Below are 24,236 nucleotides of genomic sequence, written 5' to 3'. Positions count from 1 at the left end.
ACTGCAGTCTTTCTCATGAGGGGAAGAGGAGGGGCAGGCACTGATCTCTTCAGTCGTGTGACCTATGACAGGAGTCAAGAAAAAGTCATGAAGCTGAGTCGGGGGGTTTAGATTGGATATCAGGAAAAGGTTCTTCACCCAGAGGGTGGTTGGGCACTGGAACAGGCTCCTCAGGAAAGTGGTCCCAACACAGAGCTCAAGAAGTGTTTGGACAACACTTTCAGGCAGATGGTGTGACTCTTGTGGGTGTCCTGTGCAGGGCCAGGAGTTGGACTCTATGATCAGGATGGGTCCCTTCCAACTCAGCATATTCTATGATTCTGTGGTTTTCTGAATATAGAAACTCTGATGAAGATGTGACTGTTTCTTGCCAAGATAGTTTGAAATATAAGTACTCTATCATTTCATCTATGTGAAGAAAGAGCTACAGCTCTTAAAAGCATCTTCAAGGTTCCCACTAAGTATGATCTCAATTTTCATTCACACGCAGACCTCCTGAGTTTTTTTCTTAAATGAAGGAACTGAAAAGAAAAAAAGAGAATAGGATAATTCTTAGATCCCCTCTCTTTTTGTCTGAAAGCAAGAGCATTTTCACCAAGGTAGTGACAGAACAAGGCTTTAAAAAGCATTGGAAGATTTCAGGTTAGGAGGAAAAGGTGTCAAAGTTAATCAACTGCAAACAGCGTTTAAGAAATCCTTCTTCCCCTGAAACATCAACAAAGAAGATAAGCTGAGGGCAGACCTAATTCCAGACAATTTATAGGAATGCCTGAGTACCTGACCCTCACAATTTGAGCTCACAATTGTAAATTGTGCATTGAACCACTTGAATGGAACCCAGAATTTAGAACCTGTGAAAAACCTAGTATAAAAATACCCTTTGCAATAGTGCCCTGAAGGGAAATTCACAGAAGTGATTCAGAAAATACAGCTAAGATAAATGCTTTGGGATATTTTCAGACTAGTTGTTACATGCATATTCCTGAACTGCGGAGGTTGTGTAACTTCAGCTTGAGCTCTCTGAATATGGGACAATCTGGGGACATTTTTTATACAGTTTAAGCAGGAATTTAACATAATTTGCTGAAGGTAAAGGATAAGATTGTGCTCTCTGGGTAGATTGTTCTTTCAGGCTTTCTCAACGGGTGGTCTGACTTGTTCACAAAGGAGTGCTCTGAGAATGGTCCACGAGGTGAGGCTGCCAACCAGAACTGAGGGCCACCACCCAGGAAGTGTTCCAGAGCAGAAGGTTTTACACTGGATCTTCTCCAGAGCCAGAGGGGATTGCAAAAAATGGATTGCATGGGATAGAATGGCTTGGTGGGCACCTGGTGTTCAACCAAGGTCAGCCCACCACAGGGTGGCTCAGTGCATATCCCTGGGGACGTGCAATATTCATTCACCTGCTTGGCTCAAGCATCTTCTGAGGTTCTTTGTACCCATGAAAAGGAATTCAAGAAACTTAGAAATGGCCATGGCCACCAATTGCTGTTGTTTTCTTTTTGATATCACAAGTGGCCTAAAATCAGAGGGGAAGATTTCTGCAGAAAAATGTCCTCACCCATATGCACTGAGAATATGCAGATAACTTGTTTCTTTAGTATATACACAAAGATATAAGAAATCAGAGGCAATTTCTGAACTATGAACTCATTCTCAGTCTGGGAAGCCAAGTGTCAGGACCAACATATTATTTAAGGAATTTGAAAAACCTGTTCTTTAGGAGAAAGCTAACAAGAGGCCATTTTCATCATGATTAAAATCTTTCTAATAGTATTATTCTATGAGCCAGAAATTTCTTTTTTTTTCCCTTGAAAGTGTAAAGTAAGTAGGATAGAACATAATTATAAGTAACTTCTATTAGCATTTGGTAACAAAGGTTTCCTGCCATGCTTGCTTGAGAGCTGAAATATTATCCCAATGAAGGTCAGCTGGACAATTTCTGATTCTAATATTTACAATTAAAGCCATGCATCTGATACAGGGATGTGGAGTCTATCACAAGCCACAGCAGTGGAGGAATCTTCAAAAGAGTAATTGTCTATCAGCCCTGGAGCATTTCATTGTAACCAAGTTGCAATTCACAAAACAAGTGAAAATAAGATGGGTAATTAATGTCTTGCACTTCTTTTCTATGAGGAAATAGTGTAAAATATCAACTAATCTTAGTGCCAGCCCTGACCTGAATAAAAGAATATAGATATGATATATTTTACAGTTTTGGATTTGTGTAACTGTCATTAAAATTACATGATGTTAGACTCTGATAAGGAAATCACTGATTTTTAGGAAGGCTGGATGCTCCATAGTGAATAGTCAGTGTGGGGAAGAGTGGCTACAGTGAAAGCTTATAGATATAGCTCAGAAGGTTCTAAGATTTCAGCTGTTAATGTGCAGAAATCTGGTTTGGGAAGCTGTGAAGAGTTATTTCAGTATATTAAGGCTGTAGTTTGGAAATACAAAATATTTACTGCAAACATTGCAGAGATAAAAAGAGAGAAGCTTCTCTGTAGAGGCCTCCACAAACACTCATGCAATTTAGAAAAGATTGCAGTATTTTGATCATAAAATTGACAATCTGGACTTTTAAGTACACACTAAAGATCTCCACAGAAGTTCAAAGGTAAAACTTTGTTTGATTTATAACAAAGTGGTTATTTAAAAGCTGGAAAGAAAATGCCTTTATATTTCAATGAGCTCACACAGATTGTCTCATGCAAAACCCATGAAAAGTACTCAGTGAAGGAAGTGCCATTGCATATACTGATAATCCTGCAAAATTCTCCTGGCAACGGGATTCATTCATTCATTTACTTTCCAGAAATCAACTTTACAGACATTAAATAAACTACCTATTACAAAACTACACTGAAACTTATAAAGTTCTTCCCAATTATGTTTTTGAACTTCAAACTGATTGATAGAAAGAATAAATATCGTTGGAGGGAAAAGAGGAAGAATGCTTTTGTATATCCAACTGTGCTCAGAATTTACCACTCTCAAAACTGCTCTTTTCAATGCTGCAAGGGATTGAATACCACTAACTTAATTTACATAAGTAATTGGAAACGAAAATGTATAGAGTTATTTCCTTTATTTTACACGTTCAGCTAGTTCTAGGGATGATACTTGATAAAGATGCCCTAAATGTTCAGGTCTAACCAGGCAGAGATTTCTGCATCATGGCTAAGGTGGCAAATGGCAGAAGGCAGTATAGTCCGGGCTGTGGTGTTGTACCACCTGAGCAGGCATGCCAGGAGGTGGCTTCATGGCTCCAGGGAACCTGGATCCCTTTTTGACCCAACCAAATAGCCTAGATTAAACCTATGGGTACTTTGATGAATAGTGTCAGACTTGCTTCTGGTGTTGAAGCTGGATTTGCTGTATTTGAACCCAATTTATGAAATACATGACTACGGAGTGTGAGAAGGGCACAAACTGACCTCCCTGCTTTTATCTGTGAGAGCTCCCAAGCACTGCTGCCTTCCAGTGGGAAACCTGCTGGTAGCCGTCACTCTGAAATGTTAATTTTTGCCCAACTGACCAGGCTGAAGTGTTCTAATTAAGCCAAATGATTTGTTCTGGACAATGACCGTTACGAATTTGGTTCTCCTTCTGGTACATTACTTTCTGAATGCTGACACTAATTTTCAGAGAATATTTTTTTGAGCCATTCCTTCAGCTGATCTCCGTCAGCAGAGCTCCTTGAAGTTAATGATGATAAGTTCCTATATATCAGCTGAGGATCCTGACTTAGAATTTCTTTACATGTTACTCATTTAGTGTTAACTCATTTTTTACTTGGTTGCACATAGGATCCACCTCTTCCAAAGAGACATTTCTGGAATGTGTTTTACAGTGTTTTATATCCCTCTGTTTTGTTTTTCTCTAGGCTTTTGAAAAAGGAAGAAAATTTTATTTTTATCCCTCGTTCCCGTGAAGAGCTTCCAGAAAACTTTCCAAAGGAAATTCCTGGGATCTGTTACTTCCTGGAGGTCAGAAGTGGTCAGAAGCCACCAAAACCCTCCATCACATCTGCCAGAGTGAGAAAGGTGTCTTACAACATTGGCACCATGTTCCTCCGGGAGACTAGCCTATGAGGCCTGCTGCAGATCAAAGACTCGTCAAAAAAGCACAAGCCCAGAACTGGGTCATGACAGGGGAGTTGGAGGTTCTTTGTATTTCACTGCCTTCTTCTGAACAGGCAGTAAAAAGCTCCATGTAATGTCAGGCAATAATCATTTTAAAAGGTGGGTAACTGCTGTCAGTAAACAAAGTGGAGATAGGGAAAAAATATTAAACAATGTACTTCCACTTCCAGAGGAATTTCTTTCATAAACTTCAGTCTGGCCCCTCTATGGCAAACAAAACAACAAAACAAAACCCCAACTCTCAGATTAGAGGTTGGTCTTGTTTTGTGCAGAAAGGATGGTGGTTCTCTGTAGATTTGCACCAGCTAAGCAGAATTGAGAGTCAGTTCTGATTATGCATTCCTACATTTAATGTGTTCTTCAGTAAGGTAATGATGTTTTTTAACTTTATGAACAAGCATTTCATACATATACTGTAGAGCTATTGTAACCTTCCTGGCAGGAGGAATTATGAGTCAATACAAATATTGTAGGAATTTTACCTATTTTTATACATACTTCACTTTCTGGATAATTACATTCCACATACTGTAAGCTGAGTGAGCTTAGATAGCTTTTCAGAAGAAGTTACTGTATATTTCATACATTCTGCCTATCAAACCTTATTGTTATACAAGTGGGAAGAAGGCATTTCTTGACTTTTTTGGCAACAAAATTATCAATATTTACAGAATAAAAACCCCACTTTGGTAAATCACTTTATCTGATTTTTATGCTAAAGCTTTAGATGAGCACTGTCTTCTTATATAAAATAATGTTCAGTATTTGTCCTACAGTGTTGTATGTCCAGTCCTTCCAGGACAATGCAAACAAAGTGCGGAAGATCAATGTGTGGACAAAAAAAAGTTCTCTTCAGCGGGACTTGTTTCCCCTCTAAATTATCAGCCAAACTGATTTTTGGTAGAAGCCTGAACTTTTCTAAAAATCTGGTCTTGTGAAACCTTATTCTGAGGAATTCCAGCAGACACTGGAAGCTCTCTGGATGCTGGTTTTCCACATCTTTTAATAGGACTTGTGCTCCTAGTCCAGACTGATTATTGAAAATCCATTCTGTTAATAACAACTGGTCATTTGGAAACTTCCTCTATTGTTGGATTGGCTGAAGGTCCCCTGCTTCATCTAGTGAAGATCAAAAAAAACACCAAAAAGGGGAAGGCAGTACTTTTCCAGGTTTAATGCAAATGGCAGTTCAAGATTTTTGTTGGTCAAAGACGATTAAAAAAAAAAAGGCCAATTCTTTGCTGTTGAAAATTAATATAGTATTACTGCCTTCAATTAATCCACTTCAAGCAAGATGTATATCTGGCACATTTTCAGGCATTGTTTACTTCTCAGGTTTTCCTTTTCAAAAGTAATGGTGGTCAGTTTCCCTGTGCGGGTGTGCTGCCTTTGGATCATACTGGAGTGGGTGATGTTGTTCTGAGCTTGTAGATTTTTAGTTTAAATCTGTGCCGTGATTGCGAAGTGGCTTAGCTGTACATGGGCTTCTAATCACTTTAATCAAAGATAACACTCAGCAGCAACTAGGAGGCATGAGAAACTCTGCATTTCTCTAATCCAGAACAGAAATGAGTTTGCTTATGGATTTAGTAGTCATAACATGAGGCACCTCTTGAAAATAAGTAAGTAATTTTCACCACATTTCGAGATTATCCAGTTGGATCTTTCTGTGAAGGGAATGACAGTTCTGTATTCCTCCCCTTTGACCAGTAGCCCCTGTGAGTATGAGATTAAGTCAGCATGGCACTGCTAGCTTGTGCTGAATATGTTTCAGGCTTCCTTTCCTTGAAGCCTTTCTGGATGGGAAAGGACCGTCTTGACCCTTTACAGACTTCAGCATACAGAGGACATCTGAATTTACTATGCAGAGGTGATTTTTTCCTTGCCTGAGGAGGGTAGATGCATGGGAATTAGCCCAGAAACCTATTTTAATGCAAATTCCCTCACTTTCTGGTAGAATACTGATGTTAAAGATTTCTTCTATTGGTATTAGAGCATTCTTGGGATTAGAGGAGTTACTCTTTTATCTACCTTGATAAACAGCATATGGAGTTCTATGGCCTATCTGAAAAATTACTTTCAAAAACTGTCCAAGCTTGAGGTTGTAGAATTTCTATCCAAACTACAGATCTGAGAATTTCCTGCACAGGATGACAAGTTTTAGCCTATAGCCATTAGTTTGCACATACACAGGATGTAGCATGCATTTTTTACCCTGGGAACACCAGTGAGATGTATAAGAATCATAAATGGATCAAAGTTCATGTTTCACCACTGAAAGAGGAATGACACTTTGCAGCTAATAAATCCATAGTTCTGATGTCATTACTTGGTTCCCTAGAGTGAAATTTTTGCAAATAGCCATTAGTGGATTTAGATTTCAGTCTGACTTCTCTGGCACATCTTCATTGTTCAGTAGGTCAAAGTACCAGCTTTTCTGGCCAAGCTCTTCTTCTCTTCTCACCTCCCACAGTCCTATGTGAAGAGTACAAATGTAGAGGTTTAGACCAAAAGCTTGTAGTTCATACACTTGTCTCTTACAGTTGCCAGTAAGAAATGTCTGGATTAATTCTGCACCTCATCTTGATCAATGAAAACATTTTCATAGCAAATGATGAGTAAATGCTAGTTCTACTAGCAAATTGGAGAAACAGTCAAAAGCAGTTTGTATCACCATCCTCATCCTTTCAGAGACTGTTTGTTGTATAAGGAAATTTAAAATCAGAGAGATCAGTGTGAAAACTGAAAATTGGTATCAGTATCACCATGAATACATTGATAGTGTTTGCAAATAAATCATCTAGCCCCAAATTAGAGTAGACCGACTGTATAAAAATATACAGTCTTTGTTTTTAATAAGCTTATGTAAAGGTAGCATATCTAGAACTACAGCACAGATGCTAAGTATTGTGTTGTGTTATGATGAGGGAAGTTAATGAAACTAAGTGTGGGCTCTCTGGGGACATTTTTCTATGTCAACGTGAGGAAAGTGTAAAACAAATTCTCAGCACTTTCTAAATTAGTAGTTGCATCTGCTGCCTTTCATATTAGGTTGCAAGGTTATTTCATTGGACACCTTTACAAAGTTAAATGAAACTTATTATAAAGATTGATGTTGTCATGTCAATTAGGTGGTATTCAGACTCAACATTTCTTCAACAACACTTATTTTAGTGATAGGGAAAAGGTTCTCATTTTCCTGGCATTGTCTTCTTAAATAAGGTTCTCAGAATTTTATACCTTGAGATGATGAGGTGGAGAGGTTAGAGGTGCTGAAATGGTTGCAGAAATCCGATACTCTAGTTGGAATTTTCTTTCAGCATTTTCCTTCCTATAAAACAGATGATCTTTTGTTCCTCTGGGCAAGAATTTACATGCTTATGTTTCTTTACACCGCTGCCAGTAGCCACATCTTCTATCTTGAGCTTCTGTGCGGAACAAATCCACCCTCTCTGAAGAGAGAGGGAGGAGATCTATTTCTTACTGCCTGTACAAGGCAAAGGGGAGGTAATGTGAGGACCTCCCTAGCTGGGTTCATTCTCCTCTTTGTAGTCCGTTTCTTGTACAAAAATCACGAGGCCAAAGTAAAGAGAGTCATTTCCCCACAACACATTTTACAGATCTTGTGTCAGATTTTTCCGTCTACTTGAAGCTCCCCATCACGCAGGCTTTTCTGTGATGCAGTGCATAAGGTCATGAACTCAGAGCAAAAGGAAATAGTGATGCAGTGCAAGGGTGGTGGATAAATTTTGTTCTGCATCCCTCTGGTAAAATTTGCCATTCAAAGACAAAAGCCTCTGCATGGGAGAATTGCTGCTGAGCCAGGACTCTCAAAATGTGGTTTTCTTGCAGGATCCCAAAGGATATTTCATTTTTAATTCCAGAGAGCCAATAGTCATTAACTGTGATTGTGGTTTTAGCTTCTCTGTTCTTTCCCACATACAGTTTCAGATTCGAGTCTGTTTTGAAGCCTGGAAACATGCCTCTGCAAACAGAAAACCAAAGCTCTTAAAACCTTGGAAATCTTGTATGGGAATTGCCTGTTTTGAAGAAATCCTAGTGATTGAGTCAGTAACAGTCCATGGCAGTTCATGTGTGTGCACATGCCATTTCACACTGCTATCTCCTCCTGTGCTTACAGTGTTCCCTACCAAGCCCGACAGCAGGATCAGGCATATTGGACATCCCTCTTCCATTTTTTCCTGTATAAAGCAAGCAGTGCAAAACCACTACATGCTGCATGCATTTAAGAGTATCAGCACTGCACTAAAACGTAAACTCTGGTAACCAATTTCACATTGTATATTACTTGCTCTGAATAGATCCTTCTCTCAGGCTATTTAAAAATGAATGAAAAAAAATAGCACTCAAAACTGCTGTGTTGGATTGCAAATGAATTTGAAACCTGCATTGGTTGTTGGGGCAAGTTGAATTGCTGGACAGCTTTCTGATTCTTCAGCTGCCACAAGCTGTCACACGTGCGTGCTTCATGCAGACCGTCCTGTCAAGGAGTCTGTGATCCAGCAGCAGCACTGTCAATTTAGGACATATTCTGAGTTTTCCTCTTCAAGTCTCAGGCCACTCCCTCACCTCTGCTGAGTGCTCAGAGCTCACTGAGGAGAGCTAGTTCCCTGTCCTAATGCAGTCTTAGATCTTCTGGCTTCATTTCTGAATTCTGGTGATCTTTTGCAAAATTGTGCATGTGTAGTATTGGAAATAGCAATGTGCTTAAATTAGCAACAAAACAAGAAGCTTAAAAGAGCTTGTCAAACTCAGAGACAGTTGGTTCCTTTCCCTCAAGGTAATGCATTATTCATCATGCTGTACAGGATTGGGGGTGCCAGTGACAGGAGAGGCTGTGGATGAATTGAAGATGCTGCGTGCTCAGTAGACTCAACAAGTAGGAGTTGATTGGCTTCTGCTACTGTTAATAATTCCATCATCTTGCATGGTATGTCCTGCTCTTGGTCAGGGTTCTGCTCTCCAAAACACTCCACTTTCCTTCCCTTCCCACATGTGACATAGATAATTCCTATTGTTGTTCTTATTAGCATGTATTGTTGACACAGCTGCTTGTATCTAAAGAATAACTGGGATTAAAGGGCTGATCTTACTCTTCTTGCAGCAAAGACAAAACTGCTACAGTGACGCAGCAGGCCCTCACATCCTTATAGAGGGAAAAAACCTCAGTGCAAGTTACCACTGATGTATTTGGGTGAAGTCAGTGCATTAACAGCCCATGGCATGTTTTTAGCTTCCACAAGCACCAAATTTATCTGTGCAGATAGGATTTACTCCTTAACAATGTTATTAATTTGCAATGCATGAGCAGGCTTACAACAAAAATCTGTGAAGTGTTTAACCTCATATACATGATTGATCTTTTGTGGCTTGGCTGTTAATCATGCATGAAAGCAAGAGGAACAGTGAAACTGAGGAATGCAACAATTCAGTCACAGGCAACAGATCATTCACCTCTGCAGATGCTAACTTGTTCTTGTGGCTTAGGTTGACCTCCAGTTATCTGTGGTCCGGGTCAGTATCACTGTGTCACTATAGTAACAAAATGGCCTCTAAAAACAGCATGAGGCATCTCAGTCTGCTTCCCTCTGGACTGGGGTTCACATGAGAGAGCCCAAAACAACATGTGATGCAAAGTGGCAACTTTGCTGGCAGCCTTAACAAAAGGATCAGTGGAGGCAGATGTTAAACCAGCTGTTTGCTCCAGGGATTTTAGTTTCCAAAGGCAGAGTGAGGCCTTTTAATTCAGACATTTTAATTCAGATAAAAAGAGAAGAGAGGATTTCAGAGAAACAAGTGTCTACCCTGGCTAGCAAGGAGGGAGTGGAATTAACATGAATTAAGAGGGACACACTGATTACCTTGGCTGCAGCAGGGCCTTCAGTGTCTGGCTCTCTTTGGCATTCCAACAATCAAGTTTCTTCTAAAAACTGGACGACAGGTAAGCACTTCAGGCACTTGTCCCCTCTGCTTTACACCGAGTGTGAGGCTGCCTAAATCCTTGAGTGTGCTTAACTTTCTCAGTGACCGCAGATGGCAAACTTAGACTAGACATCTGTTTCTTAAGATGGCCAAGATAAGTGAGACTGATCCCACTGAATTACATTCTTTTCAGCCCAAGTGCTGTGCCTCAGATCTTCTGTTGTGCTGCTTTTCAGCATTTTGCATTGGCCAAAATCAATTGAATCAAACTAAGTGTCAGAGGGATAGATAAGCATATTCCAGGATAAATAAAGGGTTACCACCGTAGCCATGGTGACTGTCACGAACATGGACTATTGCAGTTCTGCAAATCTCTCCTAGTGTCTGAACCCTTTGCATATAATACCAGCACTGCCAATCACAACTCTGGGATGCCATTAGGAGTGTGATTTAGAAAAGGTTTTGAGCTTTGAGCCCCTAGCCCAGTTACGCAAAACCTCTGTGCCACGTTCACCTTAACTGTATGCCAGAATGCCTGCATAAATCTTATCCCAAGATGATAATAACATATATAGATTCTAAAGAACAGAGAGATAGTTGGTAGGTTATTATTAACACACATTTTTTTGTGCTTTTGTGAATTTGTAGGCCCAAAATTAGCCTTCCATTAGCAGAAGGTCTCACATTGAGCTACTTGTTTTCTAGGCAATTATTCCTTAGCAATACTCTCTAATGACTACTCTTGAAGCAATAAATAAAGCCATGCTAATCTCTTCTGTGTAGGCTCCTGTACAACACCTATCACCTTAACAAATCGCTTTCCAGCAGGACATTAAATGGCAGAATAACACCCTGGCATGTACTGTTTGTCTTTTCATCCTCTTCCTCAGAGAAGAAGAGCATGTAATGGAATAATTTGATCTTATGAGGTGGTGTTTTTTCGTTAGTTTTCTAAAAGTGTATGTTGCTACTTACTTAAATAAGGAAGAGCAAAATCAGAACTATAGACCAGAATTAGAAAAGATTCTTGGATGTAAACAGTATTTTAAAAGACTGCCCACAGAGCAAGACTAGTCTCACATCCTAAAAACAGCAGTACAGGTAGTAGATGTAAGATATACCCAGGAATGATAAACAGGAATAATTAACCAGGCAGGTGTATAGAGTGGATGACCTCTGTTTTATACACAACAGTAAATAGATGCTAAAACTGATTAATACCCCCAGAGGGCAAATACTGTTAAATCCATTTTGGCTTTGTTTATTACCAGTACATCTCTAAGGTATTATTTTTTCCTTCCCTAATGAGATTGGAACATACTGTTAAATCAATATCACAGTTTCTGAGCTTACTGCAAAAGAACAAGCTTAGGAATAAATAACCATCAAGGAGAGATTTTTTTAGATGTGAGCCATTGCATGAGGGAACGGATCATGTGGAAAAGAAAAAGGAGGTACTGACAGGTATATTTATTTTAGAAGTTTCTATGGCACTTCTGGTTGATTGAAATCATTCTGAAACTGTACACTGAAAGCATGGTTGCCCAGTTCAGATTATTTGCATTTGCTAAGGAGGTAGCATTTTTAAAGTCGCATTAAGGGGTATACTTCTCAATCCCATTTTCTCTGCTTAAACACAGCCTCTTTCTGAACATCGAATCTTACTTTGCTGAATGATCCTGAGGTTTTAAATGCCTAAATAAGTTTTGGATATGTGGGTCAGAAATCCTCCCTCCAAGTTAAGTCCCATAGGCTTGTCAGTGTGTAAGTGTGTAAACATTCCTCTCTGGAAACTTCTTGTAGGTCCTTCAAGTATATAAATAAGAAGCATCTGAAGAAAGTGAAGTCTGTGTGTAGGAGAGGGCAGCTGTACATAGATGTGCTGTTGATGCTAGCTCTCATCTGTTTGGAAGCTGGATGACGCATAGATTATTCATAAAAAATGCAAGAAAGTATTGTACATAATGTCATGAACTCTGAGGGCATAAGGTTGAATTTTAGAGTCTATAATCCTTAAACTTTTAGTGGAATTGCATGAGAAATGCATGATTTTTGAGTTTTTTATTTTAAATAAGAGTTGAATCTCTAGTTACAGAGAAGAATTGTGGGGGAAAAAGAAAGTCTAAAAAGTCTAAATGCAAAATGCAAAGTGTCCTGCTTTTTTGTATTATTTGGCTTTTCTGTAGGACTAAGAATTCCTCGTTGAGTTTCAATACTGAATGCAAAACTAGATGTGAAACAGAGCAAGTGAGGTACTTTGCCAACTGGAAATTTGGAGGTGGTAGTTAGAATGTCTTTTAAAAAGTGTATAGGGATAAATGTTAGCACTTCTTAAAAAAATGGAGACTCCTTTGCTCTGTAAGTAAGTATTGTTTAAAAACACCTAAACAGAAAGAAAGCCTGGAATAGTGTTGCACCATAATAAAAAGGTACAAAGTCTATGAGATAATCCACAGTTCACACCATTCCTTCAGAAACAGACCTATGTATGGAGTTTTCAAATGCACATTCAGCCAAGAGTTGTCTGTAGTCAGTGTCCAAGGAGGTAGTATTTCACCCAGCAGCTTCTGCAAAAATGCCATGCAGATCATGTTGGGTAAGGCTAAGATTTAACTCAGTTGTTTAGAGCTTATTAAGAGATAGAGAGCATCCCAGAGCCAAGCGTTAAATGTGCTTACTGACAGGACAGCATTGTGCCTTTTACTGAAATCTAAAAAAAAACCCCATTCTAGACAAAATTACCATCCTAATACATGACATTTATACTGCCTTGCTGGAAAATTATCACTTCACTAAGTTGCAGCCATTAATGTCTTTGATGCTAGAATATTCCTTATTATTCCTTTGTCTCACTGTGCCCAAGTTGCACTGGTGTCCGCTATTGCACTGGGATCCTCTAGAGGACCAAGGGTTTGGGGAATTGCTGTAAATATGAGTGAAATTCAGCTGATCTGTATTTAGGTATCTAAAATTTATGTCTGGTCTGAGCTAGTCTGGTGGGTTCCCTCTACAGTCAGTGCAGACATCCTGGTGTTTCAAAGATTGAGCTTTCCTGAAGAAAATCTTAGGGATGAGATAAACCACTGCCTTAGATATGCTCTTCACTTTTCTCCCCAGTGACCACTGTGTGGAGGTGGAGGACTAGTTCAGATTAGCTGCTGTGCTGTAGGTGAGATGAATTCCACTGCTGTTAAGAATTAGAGGATGTAAAGAATAGAACATCAAGTACTTATGGAGACAAATACACTGGGGCAAGGGCCAGGCTTCAGCCAGGGATTCAAAGGGATGTGACAGTAAAATTATTAATATTTAAGATTTTGGAAGTCTGGCTAGGGGGTTTATCCTAGTTATAAGAACATTCCTTTCAACTTAAAACTAACAATCTGTGATTATTGCTAATTCCCCACTTTTTCTCTAAGATAACACTAGTGTATTATCTGTTATATCCACCAAGAGCCATCTCTCAAAACCATCATGTTATTTACTGCTCTATTCTTTCTTGGAATAGCTTCTTAATAAATCCATCCATCCCAGAACTGGATATATATTTTTTTAAACATTGAAAAGATAATTTTTCCTCACCAATTTTTTTTTCTTGAAACAGTATAAACGGTGTCTGCCATCACTTGGGAAAGAAAGGGGAGCAGAGGGTGAAGTGCTGGCTGGACATTCTCTCACTATGATCATAGTTACTAATGCTTCTATCTGACCTGTCCTAAATTGTACTTGTGTTGTTGTGCACTTGGAGAACCCAGATTCTCCGACAGGAATTTGTGTCATGCTCTGCACCAGAGAGGAGTGGGAAGAACCAGGGCTGCCACTCTGCTACACTGCTCCCATCTGTCTCTGTTCTGTCTGCAGTTGCCATTCTGATCCTTAGACATCTGTGGTGATTTTCACCGCAGTGATGGTCCGTGGGAAAGTTCCTCTTGGGAAGAAGCAATAGTATGCCGTCCTCCACACTGTGAGCTGTTACTCTCCAGAGAAAAGGGATTAGAAGTAGTATTGTCCTCAAGAGCTGAGAAAACTTGCAGATTTTCCATGTACAGTAAACAGTTTCTATAATTACCAGGAAAACAAAACAGAGAAGCAGAGTTGTGCAGCAGGGCCAGCCCCTCTCATACACACTGCTGTGATAATGAAATCCAAACCCTGTGGAATTGCAGGCACATTATTCTCACTTGCTTTAAAGGTCAGCTAAGAAGCTGATTTCTCAAATGGGCTCATAGCTCTGAGACAACGTAACACTAGTCATTTCTTCCAACAAATTTCAGTTGTCAGAGAAACTGGATTAGTAGCTCATGGAGCTAAAAATAGACACTATGGGCTTGCCAGAGAAGGGTGAATTCAGTAACAGAGGTGAAGGTACATCAAAATATCATAACATCTGGAGACAAAGCAACAAAAAATGCTCAACTGAAAGCAAGTTAGCCATAACATTGCATTAAAAATAATTGGAATCACAAAGAAGAAGAATGGCAAGGTTTAGTCTTAATTCTGTTTTACTGACCTTCTAAATCCACCTTGCAGTTTCTGCATTATCTGATGAATCAGTTTGGCCACAGTCCCTTCAAAGTTTAGTACCTCAAGTTGGGCACTAAAAGTCATGTTAAAGCCATTATTTAAATACTGAAAAAGAAGTTTTTGGTTTGACATTTCCAACTTCTTTGCAGGAGGGAGGGGGAGATAATTTATTGCTGAATTTATTCAACTGAAAAACAAAAACTAAACTCCCCAAACCCAAATCTAATAACAGAGCTACAGTGAAAGCAAATTTCCATACCTCAGCATATCTTTACTAAAAAGTGGATATTATTTTCCATTGCCTCAAACATTTGCATTTTAAAGAATTCTCTTCTGTGCCATGATTTTGCAAGTTCGTATTGCTACTTGCTTGGATTTAACAAACAAAACAAACCACTTCTTCATTCTTCTTCAGTTACTTATTTTCTGCAGCAGAGCAATTCCACCATACTGTGTTTCACCCTGAAGGAGCACCAATCCACTGTAAAAGGGAACCTCAACCTGTTCAGTCAAGGTGAGAAATTCTGCAAGGCATAGGCTGGGTCTCAGCTGAAGACAGGGCTGGCAGTAGTTGCATGCAGTTTCTACTATGACTTAAGTAATTCTTATGTATTCACAAGCTGACCTATGCATAGCTCAGGAATAACCTTCACCACTTCCTTTAGAAATTCTTTCTGTAGTATGTGTCTTTTCTGCACACCTGTTACAAACTCTCTGCATTTCAGATCTGAGGCATTGACAAGTGTAGGGTATAAATAATAAATTATGTCAGCGAATCAAATCACTGTGAAAAACATTTATAAAGTATTTATGTTCATTGTCCTTTGGGTATCTTGTAAACTAGAATTCTTTTTGCAAATTTTTGTTCTTGCAGAAGTCCTTATTGTAAAACAAGTCAAGAGTAATCTTGATTTTGGGGTTCAATTAGTATCAGTGCCATTTATCTGGCAGTCTCTGTACCATTATTTCCAGGGTGTTAAGGTTCAGTGGTGGAACAGAAATGTCAGGACAAGCAGCACCAGCAGTTATCTGAATCACGTCCTACACATTATGTACACATTCCATGGCATACTTTGTGTTTTATAGAACATGATATGATTGCTTAAACTTGTAGAAATATAGTTAGGGATCAATAATACAAAATATATGGACACTGTCTGATAGCTATCTTGAGATATTATGGATATATTACCACCTACCCTTGGGATTACTCTAAGCCAAATCATGCACCTTTAGCATTCATCCTTACTTCAGTGAAAAGCCCATTTTCATCCCTTTCGTTTTTAAACTTGAGTTTCTTTAGAGCCCAGAGATTATTGACACAGGTATTTTTCAGCAAAGTATTTTAAGAGAATAGTAACTGTTTTGTTTGGGTTTGTTTTTTTTTTTTTCCTGACTGTGGTGGGCTCCACTGCTAGGACTGACTTTGCATTCTTTCTTGATATGAGTTTAACCTTTCCCAGGTTACTAAAATTCTGCTAAAGTTCTTCTTTGCAGGATCCCATAGTGTTTTGAGGAGGCTATGTATATTCTTTTTGTACAATTCACGGATGCAACACATAAATATTAAGGCGTTTTCAGATCACCATTCTGGACAGTCCAACCAATTATTTCATAGCCACAAATAATCCCCTTATTCTCTTTGCAAGTTTGCTCTGCTTCTATGGCCAACCTTAGAGAAGGAACTGAATGGTACTAAAAATAATCTACTGGTTTATATTTATATATTTCAGTGGGATAAATTTGTAATAAGGAGAAACTTTTGCAAAACCAGCTAGTATTATTGTCATGGAATTCACAGCCTGGGCCTACCAAGTCATAGTTCAATCTCTTCCCAAAGCCTTTGAGAACAAATTAAACTTTGAATGCAATTTCTAGCCTAGAAGAAATGATAACGATTTTCCAGTTGTCTGTGACTGTGATTCTGGTTCTCCCATCTGATCAGGAGTCATGAAATTCAAGGAAGTGTGAATGGAAAGTCATTTCTGATACTTGTTTAAACAATTTTTTCAGGAACCAGCTGAAATTGGTGATTTAACTGGTGATTCATTCAGGCTCATCTTCATTTCCTCTGAAGGTAATGCCAGAGGACAATTAATTTTGATGTCTTAGAGTTGTATCTTTCAACTTTTCCCTTTAATTTCAGTATTGACAAAGTAAAATCTGAGGGCTAATTCTTATCTAAGGTGGTCACAAACATCTGTAATAATAGAACCAGACATATGTGAAGATAACTTGGATTATTGTAGGAAGATGGATTTTCACCTGAGTTCATGATGCTCAGTTCTAGGAGTGGGAATTTTAGGAAGAGTTACGAGCCACCCATTGCTGGTGTGTCATTTACTGAGAGCAGACCACAGGGACAGAACTGTTTGGTAGAGTGCAGTTTTAATCTTAGCTTTATGAATGCTGAGGATTGCTGCTTGTCTTGTTTCAAACTTCTCTGTTTTGGATGCTGGATAAAAATACTTGGTCCTCCTAAAATGTGAAGATTGACCACCTCAAAGTGTGCAGTCCTTTGGAAATGGATGAATATCCCCTGGGTGCAAATGCTTTTTGTGTAGTTCGTAATGCTGTGTCCGCATTGTCCTATAAAGCTTCTCTGAAGAGACTTGTACAAGCGTTCTGCACTAACAAGATTACAACCTTGCACTATCAACAGTGGTTGCTTAGCATTAAAATAATCTTGGATGCCATTATAGAACACTAGAGCTCTATCAGGGCTTGGAGCACTGAGACGTTTGCGAACTGAACCTATTTGTATAAAATTTCTTGCAGACAAAGGATAATCTAATTAATGTCAGTATTTCCATTTTAGTAATACGCAGAGGAGGTAAGGCAGCGTCCCTAGAGTTTTCTGTCAACTTAATGGTTAAGAGATTAATTTTAGTACTCTCTAAATCTGAACATTATTTTAAAACATCAGCCTCCAATCTATTGGGAAGGGATGGGGCAGGTTAGAGTTTTACTGTCAAATGGCATGAACAGAAGAGCTCAGAAAGCATATAAGCCAAGATCTTCCCACACTGAAATCAAGGGATTAATTGCAAAATTGCGTCTGATTACTTGTCCTTAGCTAGCTGTTCAGCAAAGGAATACACCTGCCAATTGAAGCCGAGTCCATACAAACTATCACATGCTGCATTTCAGTTTTTGTATTGGGATTTGTTTGGCAGACTTAGTGATCTGGAAGTTCCAGTAAGTCCTCTGGTTGAAAGTTGCTATTTCAGTTATGATTGATTCCCCAAACCAACTGAATTTATTACTAACCAAAGACATACCTACTTGAAAAAAAAAACAAAAAAACAAAACAGTAAAGTTTGGTTCTGTCATTTATGTCTTTGACTGTGAGCAGTTGAAATGCATGATGTATGTACTAACCAGGCCTGTGCTGTGGCATTGAACAAGTTATTCAAGGCTGCAGCACCAGTATAACACAGCAGAATTCAGTATTAATCCCTCCATGGGAACACGAGTCTATGTAAAAACTTGATGTGCCATATGTGTAGGCCATGGGAAAATTGTGTGTGCAGTGAACTATATACGGTCTTAAAAGCTTTAACATTTGTACTGCTCTTCCTATAACAGAATGTATGTCTTGATAGCTGTTGATCCTATGAGCTTCTGAAAAAAAAAAGTAATCTAAAGTTTATTCTTCTTGTTTTAAAATTACTATTTTGAGTCTAACTGTTTACACAGACCTGCCTACAGCAAAGGGTCTTTCTTTGTATGTTGCTGGGAAATGGAAAAGCAGATGCTATTTGTAAATTTTGCAGGCTTAGAGAGATCAGTGAATGCCTTTCCTGAATCTCCTCCTGATAAGCCACTTCTATTTTCTAGCAAATGCAAACAGTGCCAATAGCCTGGGCCTTTTTAGAGGAAACAACCAACCTTATTCTGTTCCACTTCTATTGATACTTCTTAATTTTGTCTTTTTGCCTCCTTTTGAGTAGGCTTTGGTGATATGATTCTTCCAAAGTGTAACTGAGGACAAAGTTTGCCTTTTTTACCCTTCCTTTTTCAAAGCCACTGAAGGCCTCAAAACAAGAAGAAAAACTTTACAAAACTCATGCAGGTAAGTTGTTAACAGGCAGCAGAAGGATGAAACAGCCTTCTCAGAGTACCCCAGACTGTCTTTTAACAGCATGCCTGCACTGTGTTGTGACTTGACATCATGCTTTCATAGTGTGACCTGCTACAATGGTGTTTGTTGCAATAAGGTCCTTTTAGTTTGTCCTAAAAGATTTTACTCGTTTGTCATCATATTAGAAACATAATGTACACTCTATAAGAAAAGCAATATACAATATACTATACATCTTCTATTTCAATGCCTCTAGTTTTAGCCTAGTATTCATATAAATGTTTATAATTGAAATACAGGTTTTCTTGTTCTTCACAGGACCAAGCAAAGTTTTGCCTTGTCTAAATACTAACAGAAACATTTCTATTCAACAAATACTCTCTTCTCATGCTTCTAGTTTACTTGTGGTGGGCTCCATCCTACTGATTACCCATTAATGCATTTGAAAGGGAAAAGTAATGAGCTATTTCAGTGCATGACCTTTGCACAGTACCTGATTCATAAATAGATCCAAAATTTCATTTATGAGTTACTAGTGATCAGCAAAAGTGACAAAAAGCCTTTGAAGTTCAGCTGAGGAAATTCCGAAGTTCTTGCTTTGCCTATTCAGTTTTGCAGTTTCTTGAGTCATTATAATGGATATATTTGATGAAGCCTTTGCCATAGACACTGGCACCTTCATAAAAGTTGTTCTAATTTCTGCTTCCAGTTATTTGTGGAAGTGTACTGTACTGGAGAAATTATCTGGATTTAAAAAAAAAAATCATACAGGTTTTCTTCAAGACAGTTCTCACTTTCTTTGACCTCATCCTGTGGTAGATAGCTCACTTTAATTAATTTTTGTCATATTAGTAGCACAATATCCATAAAAAATGGTTCTCCAGAGAAACCTCACTGAAAAACATTTTGATCCTGATTGTGACCAGGATGCCTCTATTTCAGAGCTAAGGCACTGAAGAGGTGATCAAAGAAGACAGAATATTAGGACAAATCAAGAAATTCTTGTGTATATGGTTAAAAAGGTGGTACAACAGGGAAGTTACTGAGTTCTTTTTTCCCTCATTAAAATTTGCTGATACACATAACAGCTGCTTGCAAAATATTTATTTCTTCCTTCACTGTCTTTTTTTTGAAGCCAAAAGATCTCCTAAGCACAATATGTTACCCAGTGGCTTTGTACGAATAACATGGCAAATACAATCCAGATGCCAAGTCCATCCAGACTTTAGTAGTCCCAAAAGTAGCTAATTCACTGGAAGTCATTGACAGAGCTTGTTCTTCTGAACACTGTTATAACACAGTATGAAATGCACCAGTTCAGTGACGCTGTTGGCTGCTCAAGATACCACCCAGACTATAGTTATTATTCTTCTCCCATTGCTTAAAAAGAAAAAAAAATAGCTTAAGTTTGTGTCTCTGCATTACTCAAGTACGTGCAGGCTGCATCTGGTAGTATGTTGCAGACTTGCTTTCCCATGGCAGAGAAGATGGTTTATGCCTATTGTGGTACCTTTTTTTTCTGTCTGGAATTCTTTGACATCTCTTCAACCATGTCAGTAGATTTTTTTGGGCTGCTCAATGCCTGGAAATCCTGGATTAAAGGCCACACTAAACACGTGCATGGCAATTCTGCATCTCAGGTGAGAAGTTTTGTATGGATATTTTAGGTTTATTGCTAGAGGTAGACCAACTTTTCCAGTTCACCGGGCTCACCTTATGCTGCAGAGCTGATGTGTAAAGGCACAACACATGTTGACACGTTGCTCAGCTAGGGCAGACACGTGGTCATGCAGTTCAGTGTGGCAAATCCTGAGGAAAAATGGAGTATGCAGTAATTGGAATTTCAGATGTTGGCAGGCGTACATGATTTGTACCACCTACTCTCTCTTGTGTCATGAAAACTATCTAGAAATACAGGAAAATAAGAAGGAAGGAAAGAAAGAAACAAATGAGGGCAATTGCGAGGCAGAGCTCATTTATCAAATTTCGTGTTCCAGATGTGGAACTAAAACCATTCCAATGCTGTGGTCAACACTGATCAGCCGTCTCATAGGAGTTCCATCTCAGTTTTCACAGGTAAATTTTATGCTGAGCAGCTATAATACTGCCACGGGGCAGGAGATGTTTGACTTTTTAATAACCAGTGTTTAAAGATTGGTTGCTAAAATGGTCAATACCCAAATACCCTGCTGGGTCTTGGCAAATAGGGTTCAGTTTGCAGCAAGGTTTTGTGGTAGGAACTTTGAATGTTATTGTGAATCAGGACTGACCAGTGGTGGTCCTACGCTTTCAGAAATAAAGCAGGTTGTTGCAGCACAGTCAAACCCCTGGTCAGTACTGCCGTGCCAGAAGCCCCGTGCTCTGAACAATTGCAGGCTTCCTACCTCCTGGTAATCCTCGCAAAACAAAACCATGTGTCTCCTGTTTTACATAGTAGGAGCCCTTGTTTGGGCTAAAAGCCTGCAAAGAGCTCTGAAACCGTATCCTACACTCCTTGCTGTGCAAAACCATCAGTGGCTGCTTTCTGCAAGCGTTCCCCGTGCTGGCTACTGCTCGCTCTGTGCCCAGAGCCGCAGTGCAGCCCGTGGGTGCGTGGCGCGTTCCACCCAGGAGCGGGGCGGCGCTTTTCCCTGAGCGGCACTGGGCTGTAAAGCTTGGCTCCGTGGGCCACTGAGGCTGCAGCCCTGCAGGTGCTCGGGGCAGAGGGCGCAGGGCCTCAGGCAGGGGATGGAGCCTTGGCTGGGCCCTGTGCGGGCGCTACAGCAGCCGGGCCTCAGCGGGGCTCATGGGGCAGTGCCAGTGGCCAGAGCAGCAGGGCACGGCCGAGGGCCAGTCCTTACCCACATCCTACGCACACGCCTACATATTTTATGAATCAGGTCTGTGGTCAATGTTTCGAACAGTTCGTTCGCTGCAGTTTCATGGGGTTTTTCTCTCTTCGGTTTGCAATGTAAATAATATTGCACATCTGCTATTTTATGATACAAATGCCATGTGAATTGCTTATTTTTAAAATGTTATAGCTCTGTTATGATTTATTTGCGATGCCATCTTACAGTATTGGTTTAATATACAATGTATCTGTACGGCATGAGTGAAAATGCTTATATTTTGCAATGTCAAATATTTTGTTTTTATTTTTTTAAAATGAATACATTTCATCCTATGCAGTTCCATAAATGTTTCTTGAGTTACTCATTATGTCTGAAAATATTGCTTCCTCTCCAGTAGTGCGAGCATAAGAACTAGTATTCCTGATCAAAATCATCAGATATATCATCTAGCAAGTTCAGATTAGAAATGTATGTACAAATATGTAAGCATTTATAATTAATTGGAACATCTACGATATCTTCCTTGCTTTTCATGTAATGATAAAGTTTAACCATTTTGTATACTTTTTATTTGTAATTATTTGTGACTCATACACAGTGTAAATAACATGTTTCATTATGCAAGTTTTCTAGGTATTCAAGATTATGAAAAAGTTTGTATATGAAAAGAAATTGATAGTAGATTGGAATGACATAAAATAAAGTAGTGATGACTATGTTCTATTTATACTGTTCATTTCCAAGTTGTCTGTTAAAGAAAAAACATTTCATTTGCCCTTTAATGTCCAACCAGTTATTTGAAGTATATTTACATCAATAAATCATGCAAAAGTCTATTAGAAGTTGTGAAGCCTCATTGAAATTTTCTTTTTTCTGTTTATGGCTTACCTATGGAGAGCAGAATTTAAATATACTAAAACCCAATACAGTGGAAACAGTCCAAAAAGTCAGCAAAGGTATTTCTGGAAAAGAACTCTTTTTCACTCCTACCTGTCCAACCTCACCTTTTAGCCCAAATCCAAATTTATTTTTAAAAAATAAACCAATAAAATATGTTATAACAAAATGCTAGATGCCTGAATACATTTAGTGTATATCCTTTGATGTATTATCTTTGGTTTTCATGGACATGGCCATGCTAAAAGCTTACTAAAGCCTTTGTTCTTGACTGAACTTCTGGCATTTTGAGGCAGAGCTTCTTAAGAAATTTAACAGATTGTTGGAAAGAAAACGTCTGGTGTGGGTGATACTACAACAGCTGATTTCTTTTCTGTGATTGTTCAGTTCTTGGTTCTGTAGAACAACAGAGCAGAAGCAAATTTCCTTCCTGGAGAACAGAGTGAGAGAACAGGTGACATTGCAGAGAAATCCCAGCACTAGCTGCTTGCTACCAATGCAGGAACAAAGGAAGCTGGCATGCTCTCATGTCGTCAGCTTGACAAATACTGCTCATGCTCCCTACTGTTTCATTCCTTCTTAATCTTTTCTATATCCCCAACTGAGAAAATGACTCATTCTGCCTTTTTTCAGAAGACCATTAACTAGAATTGGTTGCACTATTTTTCTGTGGAATGGAAGAAAGAGAGAAAATGGAATTTCAATTAATTCAAAATGTTGTTGGGGCTTGATTCTGACATTTTTGTTCTAAATGTGCTTGGCTTTTATGTGGCTAAAGGTAAAGCTAAGGAAAGTCTAATCTATCCTAAAATTTTAGGGATTTTTGCCCTTGCCACAGCTGGCTTTAAGCCTGGTGAACATTTTCTAGGAAGGAGAATGATGATTTGCCTATTCCTGTCTTGAAAATTACTCCAGAAAATTACTCTGAAATTTTTAGATGGGCATTTGAATAACTCTGGTATGTGGGAGTCAGTTCTTGTCCACAATATATTTGAGAGTACTGTATGTCAACAAGGAAATTATGATAAAGACAATTCTCAGAGACTTACTAGCTGTGTTACTTTTTTATGAATATAAAACTACATTTTGAGATCTCATTTTCTCCAATAAAGTTCCTTTATGTGATTGTATGAATGCAAGGAATGTAAGAAATGCCTTCAGCTTAACGCCCATGTACATTAAAGATAATTCCAGGACAGAAATATATAATAGGAATAAAAATTTGTGCAGACAAGGACAACAACAATTATGAAAGCTGTTGCATATGTTCCAGAAATTATATGGGAAAAAATTGCTCAGGTTTGAAAAGACATGACTATGATAAAAATCTCTGAATACTATGTTGAAAAGGGATAGAAAATTATTATTCTGTGTTTCTTATAATGGCAGAACTAGAAGGCATTTAATGAGGTTACAGGCAGCAGATTAAAAACAAATAATGCAAGAGAAAGTACTTTTTTTTTTTCTTAGAGTGTGTAATCAAATTGTGGCTGTCACTGCCAACAGAACATTTAAAAAACTAAAATAGGAGCAGTTAGGAAAGCTGATGGAGGGTTGATCATTGAGTGATTTGAAACATGTTGAACTGCATGATATTGTCAGCTCAGAAAGCCACTAATCCTTTGTTGCAGGAATCTGGGAGAGTGTCCCAGCCAGAGGTCTTGTAATACTTTTTTATCCCCTCTTTGCATAGCATTCCCTATGGATATCATTCCAGACAAGTTGCTGGGTAGATGGAGCTTTCAAGAAAAAGTCTGTGTTTGTATTTTGGTATTGGAGACACTGGAAGAGAGAGTCCAGGAT

General features: G+C 38.8%; 1 protein-coding gene across 1 annotated transcript in view; it reads left to right on the top strand.

Moving 5' to 3' along the window:
• Positions 1–22,378, top strand: part of GUCY1A2 (guanylate cyclase 1 soluble subunit alpha 2) — a 157,328-nt gene extending 134,950 nt beyond the window's left edge. Inside the window, exon 8 of the mRNA XM_039564314.1 lies at positions 3,893–22,378. Coding sequence (XP_039420248.1) covers positions 3,893–4,100 — 208 coding nt within the window. The 3' untranslated portion in view covers positions 4,101–22,378. The remainder of the gene's footprint in view (positions 1–3,892) is intronic.
• Positions 22,379–24,236: the final 1,858 nt, after the last annotated feature.

The sequence above is a fragment of the Corvus cornix genome, chromosome 1 (genome assembly GCF_000738735.6).
Source record: "Corvus cornix cornix isolate S_Up_H32 chromosome 1, ASM73873v5, whole genome shotgun sequence".
In the NCBI taxonomy this organism is placed as follows: Eukaryota; Metazoa; Chordata; class Aves; order Passeriformes; family Corvidae; genus Corvus; species Corvus cornix.
The sequence above is the reverse complement of the archived record's forward strand: the minus strand, read 5'-3'. Positions and strand labels throughout refer to the sequence as shown.